At 40.5% G+C, this 13100-nt stretch overlaps 1 protein-coding gene across 5 annotated transcripts in view; it reads right to left on the reverse strand.

The window, feature by feature from the left end:
• Window positions 1-805: 805 nt before the first annotated feature.
• Window positions 806-13100, reverse strand: part of LOC105701907 (ubiquitin carboxyl-terminal hydrolase Usp2) — a 36974-nt gene continuing 24679 nt past the window's right edge. For 3 of the 5 annotated variants that reach the window (XM_012429056.2, XM_012429057.2, XM_012429058.2), the window contains exons 5-8: window positions 8692-8787; window positions 7755-8107; window positions 3922-4247; window positions 806-2405 (exon numbers count right to left, since the gene is read on the reverse strand). In XM_012429056.2, the coding sequence (XP_012284479.1) occupies window positions 2089-2405; window positions 3922-4247; window positions 7755-8107; window positions 8692-8787 (1092 nt within the window). In that variant the 3' untranslated portion in view covers window positions 806-2088. Of the gene's footprint in view, window positions 2406-2785; window positions 3640-3921; window positions 4248-7754; window positions 8108-8691; window positions 8788-13100 lie in introns of those variants that run through there. The other 2 variants (XM_012429059.2, XM_023432535.1) reach the window with 2 other exon arrangements.

Genomic DNA, 13100 nt, shown 5'->3' on the forward strand with positions numbered 1-13100 from the left:
CTTTATTTTGACTGTATATGTAATACCTGGCCATATCCGTTTGAATACACAACTTATTATTGCTATCTACTTATGTTAGCAATATAGTTTCTAATAGAAATTAGTAACAGATACCTGATAGCGTGTTGTTCAGTCAAAATGTGTTTAATTTGAGATTTCTCCGAATTTCTTCATATTCACGGAAAAAACGCGAAACTATTATTCCACGAAACTTTTGAAGAATTGTACATAGGGTATCAAGAAGGCGAAGTGGGTCTTTTAAGGTGAAGTGAAACACATTAAGAAATTTGATAGACGTCGGTAAAGAAGATTTTTCTAAATACCTAAGTTGTCGACGTTCGTTCTTACATTGACAGCTGGGTTGAATTATATTTAATATTGTTCTAAATGGCATACTCCACATGTCGTTTTCGTACAATAATTATAAAGAAATCGAAGTAAAACTCCAGAAATCCTCTGGATTCATGGTTTCTGCGTGCCTAATTAACTGCAAAGGGACGCCCTGCACCAACAGTGATTTCCAGGTCAACTAAATTTTCACTCCGAAACCTCGTATTACCGTCGTTTTAGCATAGAAGCACATAACCCTTTTTTTGCTTTTATCCCGTTGAAATGCGAGTTTCTCGATGACCAGAGTGTTCTAAATTATCGTACAATTGTCCCGACACTTTCGTTTCTCATATTAGAGCCTTCAATAATTGTATATCGATAGAAATACGAGAGCTCGACGCCTTTTGGGTTCTGTTCTAGGCTGAGTTAAAAATTTTTTTCACAAATCCAAATTTTAAAAGTGTCAGGATAATTCATAGGTGCTCACGAGTCATTAGTCAAAGTTTCGGACAGTTCTATCCAATACCCTTAAAAAAAAGTGTCTTATTCGAATCGACTGATTTGAGGGGGGTTTCATTTCACCTTAATCTTGCAATACGAATCGTAGATTCGCAGACGCATGCGCCGAAGACGAGCAACCTATGTGTAAACCATGCTTGCGTTACATAATAGTATATTGTGTACCAAGGAAGCAAAGTGGGTCTTCTTACGTCCAGCGTAACCTTGCAATACGAGTCGAAGGCTCGCGAGCGCACGAGCTGAAGGCAAATAAAATACCTTTCCTTCGTGTTAAACACGATTTTTTATGTAATATAAGCACAGCTTCCACGTCTTTTCGCGACTGTCTTCGTTATCTGAAGTTGGCTTTTCTGTGATGCTGAATCACTGATCTATATATGAACTGGATAGCCAAGATCTATTTATTCTATACAGAAAAGACCTCATCGAATTTGAAGTACACCAGCGCCAACCACGTATGGGCAACGATATTAAAGATGCAACGTGTGCGCATGTACAAAAGTTTTTAACCGTCAATCCACTAATCTGTAGACTAACTGAATAGCTGATACCTATTTGGTCTATATGGAGAAGATTTCAACGAATTCGAGGCACACTGCCGCCAATTACGGATAGGCAGTGATACTAAAGAAGTAACGTATGTGCATATGCAAAAGTATTGACGCATGCGCAAATAGTACAATATTAGTTAATGTGCCCATAACTAGGTGGCTTCAAAACGGCACGCCATTTTGTAGGATATCAGCTCTCGAGTTAATATTTAGATCAGTACGCTGAATGTAAACAATCAAGAGAGGGCTCCCCATCCTTCGGGGAGGGATATAGAAAAGAGCATCGAAACGTCCTAAGGTGAAAAAGTGGCCATATTCGTCGTTTGTTCATGCGCAAAAAGACGCGTAACCGATGCTTTTTGTTAGATAAAATATCGTGTGTACCACGGAGACGAGGGTCTTTTACACCGCGCGTGCTTTGTACATAAGACCGTATTGTAAACCTCACTACAATAATGTGATCCAGTAATGATTACTGATACACACAATACACGGTTCTTTTACAGGTGTTGAAATCCATGGACTAGACTATTTAGACAACTTCTAAACAAGTTTTGATAGGCAATAAATTGTTGGATCATTTAATCCGCTGCCAATAACGATATTTCGACATTGACGAGTGTACGCATTATTTGTACGGAGAGGTAAGGTGGTCTTGCAATCTAGGCTCTTAGTTCGTGGGCAGGTGCTACAAGTGAGAGCTGTGAGGCTGCTGTTCGTAGAAAAGAACGTAGGCTTCACTGGAAACTACCATTCGAGGCGATACGCTCGATACTCTGCTGTCGTTGTATTCGTGCCATTCGCCGGAGTACGGATGTTTGCAGTAGGCGGTATAGTGCCCAGAGTAAGTGGTGCCTGAATGGTTGGCGACTCCATACAAATTGTACGTGCAGCCCTGAACTCGCGGGGCGGCAAAGGCACTGAGGTCCAGACCCGTTAATGGAAAATCCACCAGTACGTTCAGTTTGCCACGGAATCGTTCCATTGGTGAGAACCGTTTTAAGTCTATCCTTTGTATTAAGGACTATATCAAGATTTATGTTACATACATACAATAACGTTGATCAAATAATTTATCACTAATTGTCCTTTTTTTTTTATCGTTTTCAAAATACGCCCTAGGGACATCGAATGCTGGAATTAATCTGCAACCGGGATATCCACATAATACGATAACAGATGGTTATGAAGGTATAAAAAAATTATTGACCGAATTTTACAAACTTATAATTGGCCTGGACTATATATGGATGTAACTAACAATATAAATGAATTTCTAGTCTGCTAGGAGAATAAAACTACTCGACATCCTACCAGATCCCTTTAGCTATTGTGGATATACCGCGTTATTGGAATGAAAAAAATGCTTTGGATATCATAGGCCCTTTACTAGAAGATGAATTTGGATTCAAATATATTTTAACAGTACAGGATCAATTAACAACAGTCATTGAGGGTTATCGTTTAGCTAATCAAACAGCCAACACTATAATTTGGAATATTTTAAATAATTGGTGTTTGCGATACGGCCCTCCCACAGTAATTCTTGCTGACCAAGGTGCCAATTTTATGAGTCAACTAATAGGACAGTTAACCGATCTGATGAAGATGGAATTAATTCATACAACAGCATTTCCACCAAAATCCAATGGATCGTTATTATACGGACGCGAATCATTATAATACCGAACAAGCTTTATTAGGGTAATATTGTGTCTGGGCATCCGGTATATGCTTCTTCCTCAACCGTCTTTTATGCATTTCTTGACAACGGTCAAGAGACGGCGAATAACAGCGAGTTTCATGTCAGCAGTTCAAGTGTAATAACGTCTCCCGAAACAAAGAGCCCTTTTTTATACTGCATTGTCCACTTATTTCACATTTGGTGCCAGAAGTGGCTCTAGGATCCTCGTCTTTTTTTAGTGAATCTAAGTGGAAGGTGAAACGTGGTGCAAACTAGACGCGACGCCTTGGCTGCTCGAAAGTCTTCCCCTCCTTCAATCTCTCTTGATGACCTTGATGTCCCTACATAGGTGACTCCATGGCTTCTTCGCCCGGAGACCCGGGTACTGAGGGCACGTCTCCAATCCATGTCGGATCGAGTTCTCTATCTTTCTCTCTCTTTTCTTTTTTCCTTCACCTCTAAGGGTGTCCTCTTCATCCTCCGCTTCCTTCATCCAATTATTTCACAGGTTAACAAAAAAATAACAAATTTGATTGAAACGGAAACGACACTTATATAAGGCCCAGTTAAAGAAAACAGAAAATTCGAAAGAAAAAATAACTGTACACTTGAAAACTACGGAAAAGGAACGTAATAAGGGGTTGAGTCAATTAAAGTCACAATGATCACTCTTTTAGCTCTGCAACTAAATTGAGCAAGGTAATTAACGAATTCGCTGAAGCGATTAGTCACTTCAGAAATATTGTTGTAAGCGGATTAAATGGTAAGGTTGATCCAACTTGACTAGATTTCGAAGAGTAACTATACCAATAACAAAGAGATACTACAAAAGGATACGAATGACCAAAATCTTTGGAAATTTTTGAATGCTGAAACTTTTGGTACACTTCCTTCTCATCTGGCACTTTGAACACGTCGGTTTTTCGTCACCATCGAGTACCTCTTCCTTGGTGAAGTGTTCAAGGCATTGGTTCAATTTGACGGTTCCACTCCTGCTGGGGATTGGTAAACTCAGGTCCCAGAAAGGGTCCAAGGTAACCGATACGTGACCGCAGGAAGTGCAGTGCAAAGAAGACCTTAACTGTCCGACAAAAACATCCACAATTGTACTGTCCTCGCTACGGAGATACCGCTTCCAACTTTCTGTTGCTTTCTGACTATCCCTAGAAGAAGTTAACAAAAATTTATTACTATCATAGGCAAGACGATTACTATCATAGATAGACAATTATAAACAACCATGAACAACAATTAGATAAAAATTGTAAAGTTTCACTGGAAACAAGAAAAAAATGGCGGGCGACATACACACACGGAACAAGTATGACAATGTTATACGTATGTAAAATATGTGGCGCGAGAGAGAGAGAAGGATAGACGGGGGAGAGAGGGAGAGGGAGAGGGAGAGAGATAGATGTACAGGGTGCAATAGAACTCGTAGTTACGGATTATACAGCGCTATCCATGTGAAAATGAAGTCAAAAAGTCCTGTACCATTTTTTTCTACGGGGCATAAATTTCCTGTGATAACTAACTGAAGCACAGCCAATCAATCGCCCGTTTCCCAGCCGAACGCATAGCGGTGGACTGCTTCGCCACAAACGGCCGAACGCGGCACTACCGGCGTCCTCTTCGCTATGCGTTCGGTTGGGAAATGCGATTGATTGGCTGTGCTCTAATGAGTTAGGTATTACAGGAAATTTATGCACTGTAGAAAAAAATGGTACGGGAATTTTCGACTTCTTTTTCAACAGGGATAGCGCTATATAAACCGTGACTACGAGTTCTGTTTTACCCTGTAGATATTATACATATATTAGAGTATACGGAATGACCAGGGACATGAATAAATGTCCGCGCCGTCTACAGATAGTGTACGTATTTTTGAACGTTCAGCATACATATAATATACATCCCACATGAAACAAGTATGTATATTACACGTAAACAAAATATATGGTAGACGTAACAGGTGTATAAGCTTAAATCCGCTGTTTTTTAGGGAGAAAAATACGTTTTTTCTCATAGAAAGCGAAAAAATAATTTATTCAAAGTACTGGCCCTCACTAGCTACACATTTGTCCCATCTCTCTGGTAATTTGTCGATATCACGCCAAAAAAATGTCCCTAGTTTTCTACGCGAGCGCAGAGTACATTATGCCCTTCTCTTTTTAAATAGAAAATAACAAATCCAATTAGAATTTTGACATTAAACAGGATTAAGTCGAAGGAATTTGAACACAAACGAGCAATTAATAATTTCTTTACAATTTTTACGTATTTACATATGTGCTAAAAGACGTTTACAACCTAGCAGAAGCCATATATCATCCATCTGCGGAATTCTTCATATTGGAAACGTAATTTACTGGTTTCCTAAAATCTTCTCCGGTAAACTACTTTGTTACGTAATATACGTCAATAACCTCGAAACATGAGGAATTACCCAACCCTGCCCAATCCTAACGCCGCCTGGACTCCAACGATACACGGACCTGTAGTGGCCGGGCGAGTCGATACCGATAAACTGGGAGTCACGAACATAAGACAAGAAGAAATCGGTATTTACACGTGGTAAAAGAGCACTGAGCAAAACCAGAAAGCGGTAGTAAAATGATCATGGCCCTATCATACGACACTACGCGGTAACGAAAGATGGCAGAAGGTAGATCGCGTGTCAAAGTGAGTCTTGCGGGTTTTGTTTATTGTTCTGGATTTCGACCCTTTTACTAACAGCCAAGTACCATAGTTTTTTCGCCAACACTACGCGATGCCTCTCCTTGATAGTCACCCATCCAAGGAGCGACCGCGCCCGACATCGCTGAATTTTGGTGATCTTACGAGAACCAGTGTACCGACGCGGCGAAAGCCTTGACGTCCTGTGAGTTAACATTTATTTAATACGAGAGGAAACGAACGTCTAGAGAATTCCATCTTGGGTTTGTTCACCACGTCAGTTTAAGACGAAAAAGCAACGGCAGTAATGCGTCGGCGGCAGCAGTAGTAGAGCGGCAATCGGTAGCATTAGCGACCCTCGGAGTATTCTGGACAGTTCGTAAGCATGGTGGCAAGCCCCCTCCGCACCTAGGACAGTGGTCCCCTAACGGCTCCCCCGAGGAGGAGATGCAACCCCACCACTGTCCAGCATCACCACCGGTTCCAAAGGGCGGGCTTAGAAAAACCCGAATGCCCCGGACCGCTCGTCACAAACCCTGGGGAGGCACTGGCCGGGTCGGGGCCTCCGCGACACACTCCCCGAAGGGAGGTCGCTTGACCCCGCCCATTGCCCGCGGGGAACCCCGTGGAGATCCCTACCCTGCACCCGCGTGGTGCGAGCATTCGTGCAAGGCCCCAGCTGAGACGCAATGCTCCAGCGTGGGTTCGGCGAGCTTTCCAAGCATAGTCGAGTGAGAGCCCGATCCGGCGGCCGGGAATCCCCGGTGAAGTCCCGGATCGAGACTTTGTCACCTATCGGCCCGTACTAGCTCGCCGGCCTTCTTATACTACGGTCGGTGGGGCCGGCCCCCAACCCGCACCCGGCAACCCGGGACGCGGGACGGGTTCCCCAGCACACCCCGGCCGTCCGGTCGAGGGGTATTCCCACAATGGGGGCCACCTGTCGCCGGTAACTCCAGGGGGAACGAGAGTGCGATCAAGCTCCGCAGAGCGAGCATCTCTCACGGTACCCCAGTAGCCATTTGCCGTTTCGTTACGGACCCATGGGGGCCCGCATCCGGCCTCCACCACGAGGAGGTTTACGGATGGCTCTTGGACGCGTGGGTGCTCAGCCCACGTCATTGCCTTTTGAAGGCCGGAGTATCCTGGACAATGAGCTCCGAGGATCGACAGGAACACCGAATTATGGAAAACCCCTTATATCGATTGCGCGAGGCGCCGCCAAAACCGTCTGGCGCCAGCAATTAACGGCGATTACGCTAGGTGTCAGGAAAAGTACCGCGGTGCGGTTATTAAATACCCGAATTTCGTCCAAATTCCTTCCGTGGCCCGATAGATGGAAGTTCCTTATCCGAGTAATCCTTCTCGCCTTGAACCGATAGCGACAATGGCTCGAAATATTAAATCTTACTCGACACACGATAGATAACAATCCCTATAATAAAACTTATAAATCTAATAAATACTTACAACTAATGATTTCCCAAGACAACCTCGAGTGTCGCCAACCGATTTTGAAATTAAATGGTTACAAAATTCAATACTCACCGCCACCGCTGCGCCTTAATTTGTGACGGCAGAATTCTGCACGTCACAATGTATATAAGATATCTGACAGACGTATGTATGTATGTATGTATGTATATTAGGCGTATTCGAAATGTAAGTGGATGCAGCATTAGTGGTGCTGACATCACTGTACAACACCAATGCATAGGAATGTCGTCCCTCTATTCCGAAGCACATACTAATTCGTCCGCAACTTGCAGCAAGAATTTCGAGACTGAATCGAAATCAACTTGCGCATCTCGAATTTTTGCAAGCAGGCGTGTACCCGAGCCACGTTTTTGAACTCGAAGTGCTTGCCGGAAAGCGGAAGTTCTTGCGCAAGTTCACGCCGAAAAACATATACCCTATCGGCAATAACTGCTTGAAAGCAGCCCTCGTAAATTTGACTTGCTCGGAGACATGAGCCATTAGACGCGACAACTCACGTGTAATGATCTGGAATATCGGTGTGAATAGGCTGCGGTTTAATCGTCACCCTATTAACATCCTCGTGCAGCCCCTCCAACAAATATCGAAGGAATTCCTGAGCATCCTGCTGACTGTAACCCATGAATCTCGGGGCGAATCTCTGGATTTGTGACTTCAAAGCCGTCGTATTAACGACATGATCACCGCCGATTTCCCATAACTCGTGGATCACTTGACTAAACGCTTTTATAAGCGCTCCTTTCATGCTTGATGTCGTCATATTTATGTCAGCCGGGTACTGATCGTTCAGTAAATATTCCAGTAGTGGTTTCGTATTGCTCAGACATTGGATCACACTATTCATGAAACACTAAAAAACAGAATATTAGTTGATCCTCAGTATTTCGGCATTATATTTAATGCAACATTTTGATACTCAAAATACAGAACATCGTATACAATTACCGACAAAAAGAAATATGATAAAAATATATCATACATTGAAAACAAAAATATTATAACCCAAAATTATGTTATTTCATCGACGTCGATTAAAATTCTTGGCGCCTTTCATATCACCTTAAAATAATATATTGTGTTCTATTCAAAGTAGAAGTTGTGCATGTACTACACTCCACTGATTAATTATATTTTAACAGACTGTAATAAGTAAAATTCAATGTAATTTTTATCATATGTCCGAAATTCACAATGATCCAAATATGAATTTCAAATGATTCAAAATATCGGTTTTCATGAAAATCGATAATTCATAGTTATTGTTTCGAAAAAGTTGCAATTTTTATTCAGTTAAAATACTACTTAACATTTAAAAGCTCCTCGTAAACGTAACGCTGCAACTCTGGTTAAATCACATTATTATTACTAACTAATTCGTAATTCCAAAAATGAACGATTGCAAGCATGGCATAAACTATTAAAAAAACAACTTACAGTGTTTCCAATGTTTCGTAACCCGTTCAAACCACATCTCTCGTCACGGTGCACCTGCAATCGGTTATACGGTTGTCTACTGGGTGGACTTCCCTCCTATAAAAAAATAACATGTTAACACTTTTGAATAATCGTACAATTATTTATTATTTTATCGTACAACTCAAGAGAATTATTTGAAAAAAGGAAACGTTACTTTGTCGTTATTGTGTAGCATCTAACCTCACAGGAAACACATTCATTTTCAACTCAGTAGAAGTATTACTTTAATTTGGTAGAAAAAAAATTGAAACGATATACTAGGAATTCATTAATTGCAGTTGTTTATCAATCGTGCAATAATTCCCTTCCCTTCTCCTTGAAATCAATAATTTATATTTCTGACATCTACGTAATTTTTGGCGACCTATACACAAATAGTCCGTTATAATAATTATTATGCAAGATGAATAATTTTTACAAATTGGACAATTTATGTTATAATTAGCACATATGAATATATGTACACGTTTCTCGGCTGGTAAAAGTTGAGAAGGTGTTCCTCCTTATTTATGAACATGCTTGAGGTAAACGAGGGCAATCCCTACCACGAAGAGTAACAATTTAACTTTGTTAATGTGAAGTGAAACACGTCAAGGAACTTGATCGACGTCGATAAAGAAGATTTCTCTAAATGCCTACGTTGTCGACGTTCGTTTTGATATTGACAGCTGTGTCGAATTACATTGAATATTGTACTAAATGGCATACTACACCTGTCGTTTTCGTATAATAAATATCAAGAAATCGAAGTAAAACTCCAGAAATCCTCTGAATTCATTCTTTCTGGGGCCCTAATTGACTGCAGAGGGACTCCCTGCGCCATCTGTGATTTCCAGGTCAATTTAACTGTCACTCTGAGACCTCGTACTACCATTGTTTTAGCATAGAAGCGCATACAACAATTTTTTTGCCCTTATCCTGTTCAAATGCGAGTTTATCGATTACCAGAGTGTTCTAAATTGTCGTAAAATTGTCCTGACTCTTTCGATTCTCATATCAGAACGCTCGATAATTGTATATTGATCGAAATATGAGAGCTCGACGCCATTTTGGTTCTGGTCTGGGCTGAGTTAAAAAGTTTTTTTAAAAAATCCAAATTTTGAATGTGTCAGGACAATTCTTAGATGATCAGGAGTGATGTGTCAAAATTTTGGACAGTTTGGTATAATGGCCTTAAAAAAAATTGTTGTATTCGAATCGACTGATTTGAAGGGGGTTTTACTTCACCTTAATTGATTAAAAAAATTACGCTGTCATTTATATTTTTTATTTTATTGCCGTAAAGGCTTAAGTGGACGGCATTACCCCCATGTACCCTGCAAAATTATTTTAAATGCTTGAGTAATTTATTGTCGATAATATAACGAATAGTTGAAAAACTGATAAAAACACATTATAATCTGTCATTGTTCAACACGAGTACGAAATAAGATGCAAAACATACGTATTTTTAATGTATACGACAATTTCTTGTTAACATATTGTATAAAGACGATTAAAACGAAGAACAATGATATCAGGGTTACACTATTCTTCAAAGAGATTATTAAATGAAGACAATATTTAAAATATATCATCATCCTTATCACCAAGTTCGACATTTGAACATATATATTATTACATATTTTATAACGTACCTGAAGAATCTGTTGTCCTTTGATTTTAGACTAAATCGTCAATGACCACATTAATAAGAAGTGGTTTTATAAATGCATTGAAAAGATTAAAGTAACAATAATACCTATTTATCATGTTTTCAAGCTCCATTAGGAGTACGTGTAGAATGAATTATTCAGGGCGTCCCAAACTTCATGAACAAGAAATACATGACAGTAATCTGTATTTAATTTTGAAAAAGAGTAACCAAAGCAAATTTGAATCCGAACACACATGCGCGTCGCAGGGCTTTACGTACGAGATGATTGGAATTTTCGCGACACCTCTCACCCTTCACCTTGAGACCGTCCGCTATTTGATTCCACGAATTTGCCGTCCGCCCAAGAATTATGTCGACACCATTGAAACTTCCTCCTCAACAATATCTGATTTCACATTAGTCTAAACGTTTTGTCGTCAGTAATTCGATTCAACATCTTTGCCGTCAGCCACTTGACTCCAGGAATTTGTCAGCTTCCATTAGACACCAGAAGATTCGCGACGACTCCCCGCAATTCCAAGAACTCTGTCCACCTATTTTCGAGCGGCAGCCATTCAACTCGAGAAGATTCGCGGTGTAATTATGAGAATTTGTTAGGCGACAGCCGCTTTCTTTCAAAAGGACGATCCGTCGTTTTACGATGATAAGTTACTCGTGGAAAAGATAAATTGAATTCTAAGAACTGTCCGCCGATTTTGTGACAACCGTTATCTCTCGACGCAGGAAGAAAGGCCGGCCAGACGGTTTCATAGATCATAAAGTCTACCGAATACCCTCCGCACGAACAGATATTAACACGCACTTTCCCACCGCTATCTCTTACAAAAAGCATCAGTAATCCACTCCCTAGTCCATTGAGCCGTAACTATATTAGAACCAGATGCCCTCGAAAAAGAACTATCCGATTTAAAACATACCTTACAATTTAACGGATACAGACTGACCGAAATTAACCGCATCATCTACAAACTTAACAATCCGAAACAATTCGGTCAAACTCAAAAAACAGAGGACAACAGACAAACGATATCGCTCCCATACGTGAAAGGCATAACCAACAAAGTAGACAGAATATTGCGCAAACACAACCTTAAGCCAATATTTAAACCACAATGCAAGATAGCATAAGTTCTGGCGTCCCCCAAAGATCCTACACCAGAACTATGCATATCAGGTGTGTACAAAGGTTCTTGCGGGAAGAACTATATCAATGAAACCGGAAGAAGTGTCTACAAGGGTCAAAGCGAATGAAAGGGTCATTAGACTAAAACACTCTGAGCATTCAGCAAAAGAGGAACACCATATGGAGACTGGTTACAGAATTCAATTAGAAAATACATCAATTATAGCCAAAGCCTCTGACTTATTCCCTAGAAAACATCGAGAGGCAATAGAAAAATCCAAAAACCACAACAACATAAATCCCGACAGGAGATATCAAGTGGATCCCATTTGGATCACCAAATCCCGGCTTTAAAAAATGTTATTGGCCAATTTTTTAAAAACGGCGTGGTCGACCCCTCAACACGCGATCCCGAATCGGTCCATCAAAATGCACCCCAACACAATAAGAGGGGATTCCCAAGAACGAGGACATTTCGACATTGTCTGTTCTGATGAAACGAACTGCAAAATTTACGAAACGTCGGCCCTTTGGCGACAATGGACGCGAGTCATTTCTGGAAGCCACCACACATTTAAGGAATACTCTTCTATTCAATCTGATGCGTCGGATTAAACTTCGCAATTAATGGCTAGATGAGCGTTTTTCGCCTATACCGCACTTACAAACCTTCGCAATTGTATAAGCTTAGATATGTATGTAAAGTTTGTTTATATATGTATTTAGCGCGAAGCTATACCGCGTTTCTTAATATTTTAGCAGCAAGTGGCAGTACTTGATCTTTATAATTACAATATAAGTGTAAAGAAAAACGGCCTGTAAACCATTATGACAAAATGTACGGTTCTTGTCCGTTCATAAAAACGAAAATATGAATATTAACACTAAACCTAGTGAGAATTTATATCTCTATCACCAATACCATTTAATCATGGTCGTTTGGCCAGTCGTAATAGCTTTGGTGTTAATAGTCAACAGGTTGGCTACTAAAACAAATGACAAGTGTTCAATCGCGAGGCGGTTGCCGGTCACCGGTGACCACCGTGGCAGTCAACGTTAAAACTTTTGATCCTAATGACTTGAAAGAAATCTAGTCGAACCTGTTTGTAAAACTCTTGCATTACTAGTAAAGCTTACATACAAAGCAAAGACCAGATCCAAAGAAGAGCGATAGAATGTATGCCGAGATCTATACGTACATCCAGTGTCTTTTTTGAACACACTTATTTATTCGGATTTGACGATTTGCTATGTTATGTAACATCTCGTTGTTTGAATCATCCTTTTGCGGGAAGAATGGTAGAGATAGGGTCGCATACGCAAATGGTAGCTAGTTCATTTACATATATCGTAACGTTGAAATGGCTTTTCACGTCCGACTGGTAATGAGTGTTACACGATAATGTCGCATTTTTATTAGTTGCTTATTACCATATAACATTTTTAGCTTTATATTCTCATAACATTTCTTATCGCAACGCAGCTATTTGAAAACATAATTCACCTTGGGAAGAGTAGAATGTTTACACTCGTGGCGTAAAGGCGGGGTTGCGACGGACCTCATGTAGTGCGCCCTAGTTCTGCGTC

Source organism: Orussus abietinus, unplaced genomic scaffold (genome assembly GCF_000612105.2).
Source record: "Orussus abietinus isolate OABI.00-Male unplaced genomic scaffold, Oabi_2.0 scaffold353, whole genome shotgun sequence".
NCBI classification, from domain to species: Eukaryota; Metazoa; Arthropoda; class Insecta; order Hymenoptera; family Orussidae; genus Orussus; species Orussus abietinus.